We start from the raw sequence: 15,600 nt of genomic DNA on the forward strand, positions 1-15,600 counted from the left end.
CCGCATTTGCTCACAATGGAACAAAAACAGCGTCGTGAAGATTCCAACGACTGTTTGGCTCTGTTTCACAGAAATAAAGCAGAATTTTTGCTTTGTTTCATAACCATGGATGCAACGTGGGTCCATCACCTCACACTCGAAACAAAATAACAATCAAAACAATGGACTGAAAAGGAAGAACCGGCTCCAAAGACGGCAAAGACCGCTCCATCTGCAGGTAAGGTAATGTCGTCGGTTTTTTGGGATTATACATTGATTATCTTGAACAAGGAAAACTATGAACTACAGCATTTGGCTAAGAAGAAAGTGTTTCAGCAAGAAAATCTACCAGCTCACACATCCGTTATTGTAATAGTCAGAATTAATGAAATGAAGTTTGAATTGCTACCTCATCCATCCTATTCGCCAGATTTAGTTGCCTCGGCCTGATACTTTTGGCACCATTTATCAATAATATGGTTTCAATTTATCGTTTATTACATTCATGAATCTATGATGATACGTTAAAGATATCAGCTCTTGAACTAAACTAGAAGATTAAGGTAATTTGCAGGAATAAAATAATCGAGAATTTATTTCTCTAACGGTAATTTTGAGATGCAAACGTATGCGTGTGGCGTATGGCTTTCCAAACGATGTGATATCATTGTTTATGTGTATATGGAAAAAATGTTAAGCTTGAGAATACAAATTTATTTCGGTCAACTCATATACTTCACCTCCTTTTACTTTAATTGCCTCAACAAAATTGAAATGCTGATTTATATACTGATGCATGGAGGGACTATAAAGGCGGGAGTTTTTCTGTACTTTCTCAGTACCATAGATAAATTAGTAATAAATAAATTTCCTTTTGTCAAAATATATTAAGTAGGTATCTTCCAAGCTGCTTTCTAGATTATTCAATTCAATCCTACTTTGAAACCGAATAAGAAGATATCTGGCAGCTATATCCATTCCATCTTCTGGCCTTTTTATAAGGAGAAGGATTGATAGATCTGCTATAAACACTGGCTTCTCCAGTATCGCAGAAATGAAGGGGGACACAATAAATCCTTTGGGTCGCAGTGTATATGATACCCCAATATCCATATTTTTTCTTAAGAAGCTCTTGATCTTCCTTTTCCTTTATTCTTCATTCCCCCATTCAAAATAATGATATCGAAATTTAGAACTTGATGTCACTTACATAACTTTTTAGTATAACTAATTCTAAAAGTTTAATTTCCTATTTTAAGCCCGTCTTTAATATGTAGAGATGTATTGATAGTTGCATCTCGATTTTGTAGGTCCGGGACTGCGCGCTTACCCGCTAACTCTTTCTTACTTATTATATAGAAGATACGAAAAGAAATATATGAATCCTGGATAATCTGATCGGGATAATAAGTTATTTTGATTGAATTGTTACAATATCGTTAGTCTTTAACGAGTATTCAGAAGTTGAATTGAATCTGATCACTCAAAGTAGAGCAAAATCGATGCCAAAAAGTCAGTTACAAACACACATATGAAACTAATGAGAGCTTGTTGAGAACGTGGCTTTTTATAAAGACGTATGATGAAATCTTTAGGGTTGAGGGGAGGCAATCCACCACCTTCTCGTGTTGGCTGCAATTTTTTCTCATGGTGGAATGATCTGGAACCAATCTTTTGGAATAAAAAAAAACTAACATAGTCATTTTTGTAGTGAACCTAGCGGGTAATAAATCGAAAGTTTTCATTCCTAGCTGGTGACGTGAGCCTCTAGGAGGCGCTTAGCAAAAGTATGGAGCTGGCAGAAAGATTTTACGCTACTAATTCTGCTTCAAAGTCACCAAAAAGTTTGCCACACAGTTAGTTAGTAGTAGAACTGGGTGCTGGATTGTAGTGAAGTTTAAAGTAGATGTTCACAGACCTTTTTTTCGATTGATGAAAGGACGATGCCTCGATTGTTTTGTACGATATCCTGAAGCGACGTAAAGTGTCAATAAGAAGCCATTTCCATCGCCAGCAATCTTACAATACTCATGCTAGTTTTTTCTGTCAACAATTTACTTCTAGAACAGACCGAAACGGACAGGGTATAAATAAAAATACCCAAGATCAACTGATAGATAAATAAAAACTTCCGTCAAATTTTACTGTTGAGTCACCCTTAACTAAACCCCCTAAAGTTGTTCGATCGATTTCCATTCACAATTACTTAAAACCCTTAAAAACCAAATTTGATATTTTTAAGTTGAAGTTTTAATTTTTTCCGAAATTTTCGGCTCAACTTTCAGGGTCTATAACTCCTCAGAGATGTAGCTTGGTATAGAGGTAAATTACTCCCAATCGTCATATTTTGGACTCTCTATACACTTCTCCTTTGTTTTTGGTTGTACACCCTGTATAAGAAAATATTATTTTTTCCATATGGCTGACTATGTAGGGTCAACGTCAGTAGCAGTCCGAAAAGATTTACTTCGATACAAGACTTGGCACATCTTTAAATATAGTAAAAAAGTTTAAAACTTTTTCGTGATGAAAATTACCATAATCTACAATAATGCCGTGAACGTGTATTTACAGTAAGGGAATCAAAAAACTATTCATAGTAAAACGGATGTTTGGGTTAATGTATTTTTAAACATTCTAAAAAGGAATGGAAGAAAAGAAAGATCTTAATGACACATAATGTAACTGTTATTAACTAAAAATTGCTTTTAAAAAGATTATTACCACGGTACATTAGACAGAATTGCATATTACAGTAAGCCGGTGCTTATATAAAGGTCAATCGATAAATTTAGTTGAATATTTTTGTCTTACTCTTGATAATTAATTCATAGATTGAATACAATTATTATTAATTAATCTACCTGATAGTTTGAAACTGAAGAAATAATAATTTGTGGACTACCTAACCTAACCTAACCTACGAGCCATTTTTCCAAGTCTGGGAACAGATAATAATCCGAGGGGGCTAAATCTGGCAAATAGGTGCATGAGGCAGCAATTCATTCATTTTGGCCATTGTAATAACGGATGTGTTAGCTGGTACATTGTATTCTTTCTTCTTAGCCAAATGCGGCCATTTATGTTCGATTTCTTCGCTCAAACGTTGCAATAAGTTTGCATAATACTCGCCGTTGATGGTTTTTCTTTTTTCAAGATAGTTAATGAAAATTATCCCAAGCGAATCCCAAAAAAACCGACGCCATGACCTTACCTGCAGATGGACCGTTCTTTGCCTTCTTTGGAGCAAATTCTTTCATTTCAGTCCACTGTTATTCTTTTATTTCGGGTGTGAAGTCCACGTTTCATACATTGCTAAACACTCGAAGGAAACATCTTCACGACGTTTTCGGCACCCATCTTGAGCACTGGTTTCTCATGTCCAAATTTTGAGTTAATATGCGATGTACTGCAATTTTTGAAAAGCCTACAATGTCTGCTAGCTCGCTCTCTTTCAGTCGACGATCATCCTGTACCACTTTGTGGATTTTCTTAAGCATTTCTAGAGTCGTCACCTCATTTGGTCGACCACTGCGATGCTGGTCTTCACAGATCGCACCATTTCTTCTGTTTGTATCAGAGTATCTGCCGCACAAGCTCGCAAATGCGATCGCAGCGTTGCCGCTAATAGAAATAGTAACAGATTTCACATGATGGATTTACCTCGTATATTAAATTACGTCATTAAATTCGAGACGCCCGGTAGATAAATAGCGTGTTTCCTTAATGATTCCGACATGTCTGATCCGAAAGATATGTCATATCGAATTACGTGCGATCATTTGGCTCAACGGACTCGATTGCATGTGTTCGCTAATAGTGACAATACTTGATGGATGATGATGCGTCGGGTGAGAATGATCGTGAGACCAGAAATAAAAAAACTAATGATTGATGATTTGTCTAATTACTTTTTTTATGTAAATACGACCGAAGAGGAATTGATTTATATTTTTTACCTCAGAAATCTACTTTATATTTCCTGAATTAAATACCAAATTGATTAACGTGAGAAATTAATACCGACTAAAATATAAACAGGGATTGAAGCACAATTTTTGACATACTGCTAAGCTCTCAATACTCCACAATAGTCTTGTAATAAATTGATCAACAGCTCAATAAAGTCGACTAATTGGATAATCCATCATACTTCTAATTCAAGCTGTTTTAACAATCACCTGGGAGAAAAAAACGCGATCTGCGCGCTCTTTCTAGCAGCTTTGATTCAAATGGAGAAGTTCACTATGCAGTTTCATGAGTTTCTTTTCGTTTCTTTCCTTGTTCTTAGATTATCATCAGACTATTGAGTCGTAGATTGTGATAGGCATTACCATTGCTTTATACAACCAAAGTATTGCCATTGGTTGTAGTCCCTGTTCTTTACCAAACATTTTCCATGATGAAACTTCGTCTTGTATGATTTAGCTTCCTTGTGCTTGTTCGTTCCATTAGATATCGCTTCTCATTACGAATTGATTATTCTGAATCCAGTCCATCACAACGTAATACGGTGGGTAGATGCCGAGTAAACAGTTCGCTCCCGTATTTAAGAGTATTTAACCATTTCTTTATTAAATACGGAACATACTATTTGTGGTATATCATTAGAAATTCATTTAGATGAGGTGTTTAGACATGCCAAACAGAAAATGTTATAGACTGGTACAGATAAAGATAAAAAACAGTATTGAGAGCAAAGAAGAATAACGAAGAAGACGCGTGGAACAGAATAAAGCGTACAGAGGCAAAAGAACGATAAATCCTCTAGAGAAGGCGAAATAGAATCACAATTAATCAACTACGGTGGAACTACACTAAAGGCGAAAATCATTAAATAAGTAATTAATGGAAATAAGAGACAACGCCAGTAGCGTGGAAAAGATGAACGCAGAACAGTCTACAAAATAATGGCTAAGACCATAAAAAGAAGAAGACATTATAAAGAAAACTAAAAGAGTAGACGATTACCAATGCGGATTCAGATGTGGAAGATCAGTCATAGATCATATTTTCACGTCGATACAAACGCAAAGAATACTGTCAATGAAATGATTTGTACAGCATTATGAACGATCCTAACACCCCAAAAAAGCTAATAACTCTTACCAAAATGATAGTTGGACATACAAAAACGAAGATAAAGGCAAACCAAAGAATATCGTGATTTAAACAGTATAGTATTAGAATGGATAGTACAGGGAAATTCAAAATAAGGACAACACAACTACTGGCATACGCAAAAGATGTAGTAATCCTTGTAACATCGGGAACCGAGCTCAAGGAAATATCATGACAGTTTATTATAATGACAACACCGCAAAGAAAAAGAGCAGTGAGAAGTTTTTCACTACAACTGAATGAAGGAAAATTAAATAGCTTAGAAACAGTTGAAAGCGATGTATATTTGGGCAGGTTATAAAGGAAGGCGAAGAGAAAGAAGGAAAACTAGAAGGACGAAGAAGGGAAGTGAACAATTGGGAGAACTACATGCGATAATATCTAAGTGCCAAAAGAATCTCCAGGAAAGCGAAGCTACATCCGCACAAAACAATAATAGTGGAGGAGAAACATGGAAAAGGACGAGAGGAAAATATTCGGGAGGAGAAAGAGCAAATAATGAAATATGCAATTTATTTGGAGAAGCAGAAGTAAGTAAAATAATGAGATAATGAAATAGAGTGATTGGTCAGATACGGAGAATGCAAGATTTCAGAGCAACAAAAAAATTGATATACATAGAGCAAGGAGGAGCAAGAAAAAAAGAAAAACCAAGGAAAATATGGTACGTAGAAGTGGTGGAAGATCTTAGAGTGAGCGGAATTCAGGAATTAAAATCAAAAAATAGGAAAGAGTGAAAGGGAACCACATAGTCCAAGAAAATGACGTCGAATTGCATCATCAACTAAATCAAAATCATTTATTGAAGAAAATTATGTCACAAATCGCGGGTCTGACACTAAGGGTGTTATATATTAACACCTAGTTAAACAGGGATAGTTATATAAACAAAAATACGTCCTAGTTCACAATCTCTTGAATAAAAGTTTCCATTGGAACCGTTTGCGGCCTCAATGAATTAGATACTACAGCTCCATTTTATTGTGCTCCTCGTAAGATCCACCTGTCGGACGAGATAAATTTTTCGTATTAAAGAATACCTATTGCAATATATCAAACAGCGCCTAATAACAACAACTACATACATCGATTTTATAAATCTCTACATAAAATAAAAACGATATAAATCAAAAGCTGTAACATCAATCTGTTCCACTCAATTAGTTCGATAAAAAAGAACATGGGGATTAATAAAGAATCTATGGAGTATCTCTTTTCTTCTTCTCTTTCTTTTGTAAACAGCTCGATGTATAACATAATGATGAGATACCGAAATTAATGAACTTCCTATAAATATATACAAGGTGTACGTTCAAGTGGAATTGTAGATATTTATTTTGAATAGCAATTTTATAAATTATTTTCAAAAATAATAGATGTGAAAACCAAAAGGAATTATATATTCTAGGTCGATTATTTAGTCTAGAAATGGGTTCTTAAATGTCAATCCTCAGTTTCTGAATTTTCAATTGACAAACTTTCAAGTGTACAAAATAGATGTTTAAAAAAATTAGAATCATTTCCTGGGTAGGCGTTAGAAAAATTAATAAAAAGTGTTTTTCTCAGAATTTTGGACAAACAGAAGTTCAGTTTTTCGTTAAATTTACGTAGTTGGGGTGGTTAGAGCTTAAGAGAGAATAATTTCAACTCAATAATTCTATAATGTTCACAAAATTATGAATAAATAAGAACCAGAATTCGCACTTGAAGACCGCTTTTTTTTGAACTTTATTACGAATATTATTTCATAGATATTTTCTTCGAAATTGCCATTGTTTAATAAAGAATATATCTTGATAATATCTCAAAATTAACTCAAAATAATCTCGTTCCCTTCTAATAGATATCTCTAAAGTAAAAATACAAAGGGCAGTCTGCGAGTTTTTAGCCTAATTCAGTTAATAGAGTGCTTCTTCTTCTTCTTTTTTTCCATAATAAGTCTAACGCCTGTTCGTTCTTCCTGATCCTGGCTCTAGGTAATCAATTCACCTGTCTTCTCCGTGTTCCAATTTATCACTTGCTATTTTTACCAGTCTATTCGACTTTTATACCCATTCGTTAATGTTATCTACGTCACATAATCGTCTCTTGTCTTAGATGTTTCTTCCGCCATACTGCGTTCGGAAGACATCTGCTACTTATCCTCGTACCTCGTCTTCTACGTCTCCATAACTGGTTATGTCTTTTACAAATTTAGTAGGTACGTTAGCACAATTCTTTATACACGTATCAGCGTCAAGTATCAATAAGATTCACACAAAGTTTCAATTCGCTGCTTTAATTATAGTAGTTGGTCAAGTTGTTTCGAAAAGTTTCTCAAAATGAGTTTCTCGAAATTTTTGACTAAAGAAGGATTCTCACCAACACAAATCAAAAACATAATGGAGACTGTTTACGGTGAATTGTGTCCATCGTTAAGTTAAGAATCATTACAAGATTATCCACGTACGGGGGGTCCTGTCACACAGAAATTGTGAACGGCGCCTAAAAACAAAAGAAACTGCGCCACAGACAGACATTTACGAAACAAGGGTCCTACATGAGCAATTGAATATGACAAAAGCTAGTGCAAGGTCCAAGAGATTCCATGGAGTGGCATCAGAAAGGAGACTCCGTGCCAAAAAAAGCAAAGATCGCGAAAAGCTCCAAAAATGTGTTGAATACAATATTTTGAGATTGCGAAGGTATGTTTTTGGTTGATTTAAGGAATCAAATACAAGAGATGTGTGTTTTCTTCATGAACAATTCTCCACTCCACAACGCTTTGTTTTCCAAGACAACTGTACACGAATGTGGCTTAACAGAGATTGATCACCCACCATATACTCTTGATCTGGCCACGTCCGACTATTAATTGTTCGCAAAGTTGAAGATTGAGTCAAGAGGTTAAAGATTTAATAGCGACGATGAAATTGAAAGGACGGTGTATGCATCATATCTTTATAGCTTTAGTCAGACGTCAGAGTGAACAGTGCCTGGAAATAAAGTGAAAAATATTGTAAAATTAATCACAGTTTTTTATCCTTTTCTTCTACGTTAGCTCATGGACCTCACGTACGACTATAATGTGCAAAAGACATCGTGAGTAGAGTCCGAAGAAACTTAACAAATATTCGTAAAGCCTGCGAAGTAAAATGATGTTTAGTGTTTGGAGGAATTGGAAGGTTTTTGTTTATTACTTGATAACACTATCTATTTCTAACGAATGTTGCGATTGGAGCAAACGATCGATAAAACAGCATTGATCAAAAGGAGAGACGTTTTCTTCCATCTTCTTATTATTGTGTTTTGCCAGGTCCCCTTGACGATGTCAATCACAATAGCGAGCTGATCCCTGTTTTCAGCCTCTCTAAATAATTGTTCGATGCTATAGATACATCCCGGATGTTCCTCAACCAGGAGATTTCTTTCCTTTCTATACCTCTGCCGCTCTCTATGCTGATTTGAATTATAAATTGTAGAATCTAGTTTCCTTATACGGGTCCAGTTGGGATTTAAAATAGAAACCTTCTCTTCTATCAAGGTCTCAAAAATCCACCGTATCGCTTCGACCTTGCTCTCAAGGACTGTCGTTGTTTCGGTCACTGCAAAATGGCGTAAAGCTGCTGCAGAAAATCACTTTGTTCAGTTCTTCTCCTAGAAATCTTAGAAGATCTACAGTAACAAAGTAATTGAAAATTATTTATTAAAATGACATTCATACATTGCTTGTAATTTAGTTTTTCCCCACCTAATATTCAAGAAGTACGTGACGGTTAATTTGCACCATGTATTTGATGTTATTTATCAAAATTTTACATAAACAAATCTCGAGATGGAACTGGAGCTTTTTTGAGCAGTTTCTTGTGCATATGAAACTTTTTGTATATACAAGATAGTTATTTGTATGCCAAGGACTGAAAATCGTCTGTTGCTCGCCTCGTTTCACTCGTCTCGCAATTTTCAGACTCGTCCAACAAAGTAGTATTTTAGCCGCGACATACACAACATTTTTTAGACGACGCTTAAGATCCAAAACTTTTTCAATTACACTGATGAAAGAAAATAAATAATAGAGAATTATAAACATTTTATTTATAATTTTTTCTGGTGACACCATTTCATAAAGTGCTCGTACTGTTTTTCGTACCTTGCATTAGATTTATCAGGCAACGAATTAAGAACGGCCGCATTGCTTTCTTCGGTGAGATCAAGTGGAGTGGATTCGAGTAACTCTTCATCGATGATGTTTTCTTTTTCATCATCATTCATTGTTATTCATTAATTTTAATTTAACTTCGGATAAAACAAATAATTTCAGAAAACTAAAAATTTAAGGTTAAGCAAAATCAACGAAGTGAAACTGTCAACTGTCAACATTGAAGTGGCTAAAGTCACATTTAAGGAAGTTAAAGTTGTCTACTCCAGAGCGTCCCGAAAGTGTTTTGCTGTCATTTTCACTACATGGAACACTCAAAACGCAACTTTCGGTATGTAAATGAATAAAGAACGACAACTTTCAGATGGCGTCGTCTAAAAATCATTTTTGATGAAATCAATATCATTATTAGTAACATAATTCACGTACTTCACAGTTCAGTATCAAAATCTTAGTATTTTATGTATAACTAAAGCGAAAATACTATTTAAAAATAGAAATCAGAACAAATATGCTGCGACAGAATATTCTCCTTGAATAATTCAAATAATTATATCGATGATGTAAGAAAACGTATCCAAAATGGGTTATAAACAAGTACAAATTCGAAAAATGCTTTCTTTTTTCATATAAAAAAATGTGTGTAATTAGATTGGAACTATCGGTTAAAAGTTGACGTAACTAGATTTTAAAATTATTCCAATGGGAACAAGAAATCCCTAAAGAAATTAATTTTCTTACGACAACTCTTCCGAGGATTGGTATAACTAACCGACAATCTAATTATATTTGCAAATTTTTCATTAGACATGATAATTGAGCAAAGTATTCAGGTATTTTTTTTTGTAGCGATTAAGACTGAGTCTCAGTTTTTGGCCGTCCCGAAAGCTCGTATCTGGTTGACTGACGACGTGGCCGTTTAAATTCAGCTGAAGTACCGGGCCACCTAAACACTTTTCCCAACGATGTTCAATAAGTTCGATACACAATCGATCACACAATGAATAATCAGACTGTAACGGCGTCAGTGCGTAGACAAGAGATGTAGGTAACCAGCGCGCATGTGCGGAACGCCGACCTTGGGGTTGCGGCGGCGGAATCTCAAAACGGTACTTACTTAAAAAATATCGTATTATCGTATTACCGTATACATACATACAAATGAATCTAATAAATTATGAATTCAGTGAAACATTTGGATTGAAATCTAAACTTATAGATTGGAAGTTACTGGGTTGAATAGAACATTATATTTCCCCCTGTATACTAAACGTAGGCCTTTTCAAAGTAACAGGTGGTTGAGTGAATGGTTTTATAAGATACGTACTTACATATTTTCGTCTGGGTAAAAATTTCAAGTGTTGAATAAATATAAATCTCCCGCGTCTATATTAAGCTGTTTCTAATGACTGTTGTTATTAAAAATAAGATAAAACATTTCGCTAAGAGATGTTATTAGTCAAACGGAAAGACTGAAGTTTATAGTACCGTTAATAGATACATCTTTTAAATAATGATATATTTGAAAGATAACTATAAATTTTTTGTACATCTTTTAACCTATCCTATTTTGTACGTCCACGTGTGTTCAAACCATTTTATAACTTTATTTTCGGTGTTGTCTTCTTCGCTTTCTTCACCTTAAGCGGGACCTACACCAAGGCATCATCGTCATTTATGTAGAAATGTAATGATCAAACGAAAAAATTGTAATTTTCATAGAAAATTACCGAAATAACGATTTGAAATCACCGTTTAAGAGATTTCAAGGATAATAGGAAAAAGTTGGGTATTTTTAAAAGTTTGTGTGGGAACTTTAAAGAAAAAAATAAAGAACCTGTGCACACAGTTTCATAGAGAAGCACCCACAAAACCACAAGTGGACAGTCCCCGAAGAAAAAGATGAAATAGTGTTATCACGGTAGTTTTCTTTTCTTTTGAATCTGAATTTATTACGTAACCTGATAAATAATAATAATAATAGTTTTTTGAAATGCAATGCTTCATTTAAGTGAAATCATTCTTGTCATGGCACTTTCCTTTTCAGCGCAAATATATAGGGTGTTTCTAAATTCACACGATAAAATCAATTTGCAACCTAACTAAACTTAACCCAACCTAACCTAATCAAATATGAAATGTACGAGGTCTGGCTATTAAATAACGAGACTGCCCGTCTAGAGGGTGCCCTAAACTAGGCGGGTGGGGTAATAAACAAGTAGTGCGTTGGGTATCTAGATATCTTGTCTATGCACGTCCCAAAACACGTTTCCGTCATTATTATGGTATTTGTGCAGTAACGGTTTGAAAAGAACGTGTTTTTTTCTCGTGCCGAAAACCAGGAGCAGCGTATCCATCTTAAATTTCTAGTTAAATTGAAAAATCTCCGACTGAGTGCTATAAATTGCTGCAAGAGGTGACGGAGCAAGCGCTTTGGTGACGGCCGAGAGAGCACTGAAGATGACCAGCGCCCATTTCGTCCTGTGACTGTTTCAACTCCGGAAACAGGGACCAAAATCAAACAAATTTTACGTGCAGATTGTCGAATGAACATCCGAATGATTACCGAGACTGTAAACGCCGATAAAGAAACGGTTAGAAAAATTTTACACGATGAATTACATACGACAAAAGTTGGTGTCAAAAAATCTGACTCCTGACCAAAAGCTCTTGCGTCAACGGGTCCGCTCAGATTTTCTTGAAAGGTTAGAAAAAGATCTGCTTTGAAAAAGACCCGATTTGAGTCGATGGAAGTGGTCAAGCAAAAAACGGCAGAGCTCCCAAAGACCCTCACAAAAGAAGACTTCCAACACTGCTTCGACCAATGGAAAAAACGTACGGAAAGTTGTGTGGCGAGGGGTTTGAAGGGGAGCATTCGAATGTAGAATAATTTTTATAATAAAACCCTTATTCGTAACTAGTTTCGTTAACAGCCAGACCTCGAATTGGTGTGAAAAAGTAATGAAATGTAGGTCAAGCCTGTCATTCTGTTTATTGTTTATTTACATAAAAATCTTGTTTTTCTCAAAGAAAAATGGCATATATTATGTTTTTTACCACTTTCATTTTTCTTTTCGTATTTTGAATATATTTTTAGTGGTGCTATCATTCATTTTTTCAGAAACATTCAGCACATCCTTGCTCAAGAAAGTTCTAACTATAAATAGTAGAAGTAGCAACGTTTGGAGGAGATTAACATTCCCCACTATTATCCCTCATCATCATCATCACCATCATCATAATCATCATTAAGCCTTTCAATCCTTTGGATTATGGCTATCACTTTTAGCGCTTTTTCGAGGTGGATTACTCCTTGTTTTCTATTTGTGTTTTCTTTTCCATTATTTCCGGTTCCGGCATTTTGCCCTTCAGTTCTCTATATTAAGTGCTCTTATGTCCTCCTTTATTTCGTTTCTCCAAGTCTTTCTCGGCCTGCTTCTCCTCCTTGGCCACAATGGAATCGATCCATTGCGTTATTCTTTTGATCATTTCAGTTGGTTTTCTTCTCATTATATGCCCAGCCCATTAGAGTCTTTGTGCTTCTATGTATCTCACTATATTTTCCTTCACCAGCTCTTTCTCTATTTATTCGATTTTCTTTGTTCTCCTTTCTCTTTTCTCTCAGTTCTTCCCTCGGTTCTTCTTCCATTTTGTTAATTACTTGTTTTGTTTCCATCGCATACGTGATTACTGGTCTAATTAGGATTTTGTTATATTTTTATTTTGTTATTAACCAATTTGTTTGGTTATGTCTTTGTTTTTCAATAGGTTTTTGTTTTTTTCATAAGCTTGATAACTTTTTTGTACCCTTGCCTTTATCCTATTTCTGCTTGTTTATCCCAACGTTATTCCTAGACAATTAAAGGTCGTTGACAAATAATAGACCCTTATTCCCGATATTGCCAGAGTGTGTTGAGTACAAATTCATAACAAATAGCGTAATACTGATTGATGATAATTAATTAGCCGGACGTTTCTCTTTGATTTTATTAAAAACAAGTTCGACTTACCTCTGGAGCTGTTGGTGACAAAGGTACTCCCGGTCTCGGAGCCCCTATGTACCTGTTGAGGTCCGAGCGACATTCGTCCTGAAAATAAGGATCAATTTATTGTAACAGATGACGTTTCCAGCAGAAAAAAATTTATATAAGCAAGTAACAACGCCATATAAAAAATGAAACATTCTTTTCATACGTCTGGTAATTAAATTAAATCCGCCTTTTAAATTATCAGAAAAATTATTGATTATTTTGTATTGTAGTAAAAATATATAAATTTTTTGATTTGCTAGCATCAGGTTGATTCGTTTTCTTCAACATAGTTATCGTTTTTGGTTAAGCTCATCTTTATTCTTTCAACTAAGTACCCAGAGCAACGTTCGTGCCAGCCGGTAACATCGCGACGAACCCATGTCAACAGAGGTCATATAATAATTAGACCAGTGATTCCCAAAGTGGTCCAGGGGTCCACGGGAAGCTCTACAACAGGAGTGTACTTGTATTTCAAGAATTATTTACGAGAAAAAAGTTTGAGAGCTTCTGAATTAGACGAAAAGCGCACGAGAGTCCGTTGCTTGGAAGACCGATGTTTCTAAGATATTCTGGAAATCTTAAAGACGCATTTGGGTTACGCGACAAAGCTCAAGGAGTTCATTCAGAAGTATACCTCAGGTGACAACGGGAATCTTCTTTTTGGATGTTATAACAGCATTCCAAAATATTATGAAATTAAGTTGTATATTCTCGAATACAACTAGAATGTAATGAAAGTTTCAATAGACTACAACTTGCATTATTTTTCCAGTAAACACTGGAACTTTCTTCATGAACAGAAAGTAGAAATGTGAAGATAACGAAATTTTTAGCTCTTTTTTTTTTGGATAAAAAATGGAACCTTTTTCTTAGACGATAACAATATTATGGAATGTTCTCGAATATTCTTTAAGATTCTGGATTGTTCTACAAATTTCTATATGACAAAATTTCCTTATATCTTTAAAAGCAGGCTCTTCAGGTAAAAACCAGTAACGGAAGGTGTAGAATAACCATTCGAAGTCTTCTAGAATATTATGGAACGTTCTCGACTACTCTCGAATGTTTTAGATTGTTGTATATATATCCAGCGAAAATTTAAGCTCTTATATCTTGAAAAGTACCCTCTTGGGGTGAAAACTGGAACCTTTCTCATTGAAGGAAGGTAGAACAATATATCAAATTGTTCTTGAAAGTTGTGGAATGTTCTCAAATAATCTCGAATGTTCTGGATTGTTGTATAAATGTTTTGAAAGCGAAACGTTCAGTCCTTATGTATTCAAAATTATACTTTTCAGCTAAATACTGACAACTTTTTCATTGAAGGTAGAACAACATACCAAATTGTTCTTGAATGTTGTTGAATATTCTAGAATAATCTCGAATGTTCTGGATTGTTGTATAAATGTTTTGAAAGCGAAACGTTCAGTCCTTATGTATTAAAACTACACTTTTCAGCTAAATACTGACAACTTTTCCATGGACAGAAGGTAGAACAACATACCAAATTGTTCTTAAATGTTGTTGAATATTCTAGAATAATCTCGAATGTTCTGGATTGTTGTATAAATGTTTTGAAAGCTAAGCGTTCAGTCCTTATGTATTGAAAATTATCCTTTTCGGCTAAATACTGACAACTTTTTCATGGAAAGAAGGTAGAACAACATACCAAATTGTTCTTGAAAGTTGTGGAATGTTCTCAAATAATCTCGAATGTTCTGGATTGTTGTATAAATGTTTTGAAAGAGAAACGTTCAGTCCTTATGTGTTAAAAATTATCCTTTTCGGCTAAATACTGACAACTTTTTCATGGAAAGAAGGTAGAACAACATACCAAATTGTTCTTGAAAGTTGTGGAATGTTCTCAAATAATCTCGAATGTTCTGGATTGTTGTATAAATGTTTTGAAAGAGAAACGTTCAGTCCTTATGTGTTAAAAATTATCCTTTTCGGCTAAATACTGACAACTTTTTCATGGAAAGAAGGTAGAACAACATACCAAATTGTTCTTGAAAGTTGTGGAATGTTCTCAAATAATCTCGAATGTTCTGGATTGTTGTATAAATGTTTTGAAAGAGAAACGTTCAGTCCTTATGTGTTAAAAATTATCCTTTTCGACTAAATACTGACAACTTTTTCATGGAAAGAAGGTAGAACAACATACCAAATTGTTCTTGAAAGTTGTGGAATGTTCTCAAATAATCTCGAATGTTCTGGATTGTTGTATAAATGTTTTGAAAGAGAAACGTTCAGTCCTTATGTGTTAAAAATTATCCTTTTCGGCTAAATACTGACAACTTTTCCATGGACAGAAGGTAGAACAACATACCA

General features: G+C 34.7%; 1 protein-coding gene across 1 annotated transcript in view; it reads right to left on the reverse strand.

Moving 5' to 3' along the window:
• Positions 1-15,600, reverse strand: part of LOC130898442 (Krueppel-like factor 12) — a 187,771-nt gene that overhangs the window by 97,768 nt on the left and 74,403 nt on the right. Inside the window, exon 3 of the mRNA XM_057807762.1 lies at positions 13,249-13,326. Coding sequence (XP_057663745.1) covers positions 13,249-13,326 — 78 coding nt within the window. The remainder of the gene's footprint in view (positions 1-13,248; positions 13,327-15,600) is intronic.

The sequence above is a fragment of the Diorhabda carinulata genome, chromosome 10 (assembly GCF_026250575.1).
Source record: "Diorhabda carinulata isolate Delta chromosome 10, icDioCari1.1, whole genome shotgun sequence".
Taxonomy (NCBI): domain Eukaryota; kingdom Metazoa; phylum Arthropoda; class Insecta; order Coleoptera; family Chrysomelidae; genus Diorhabda; species Diorhabda carinulata.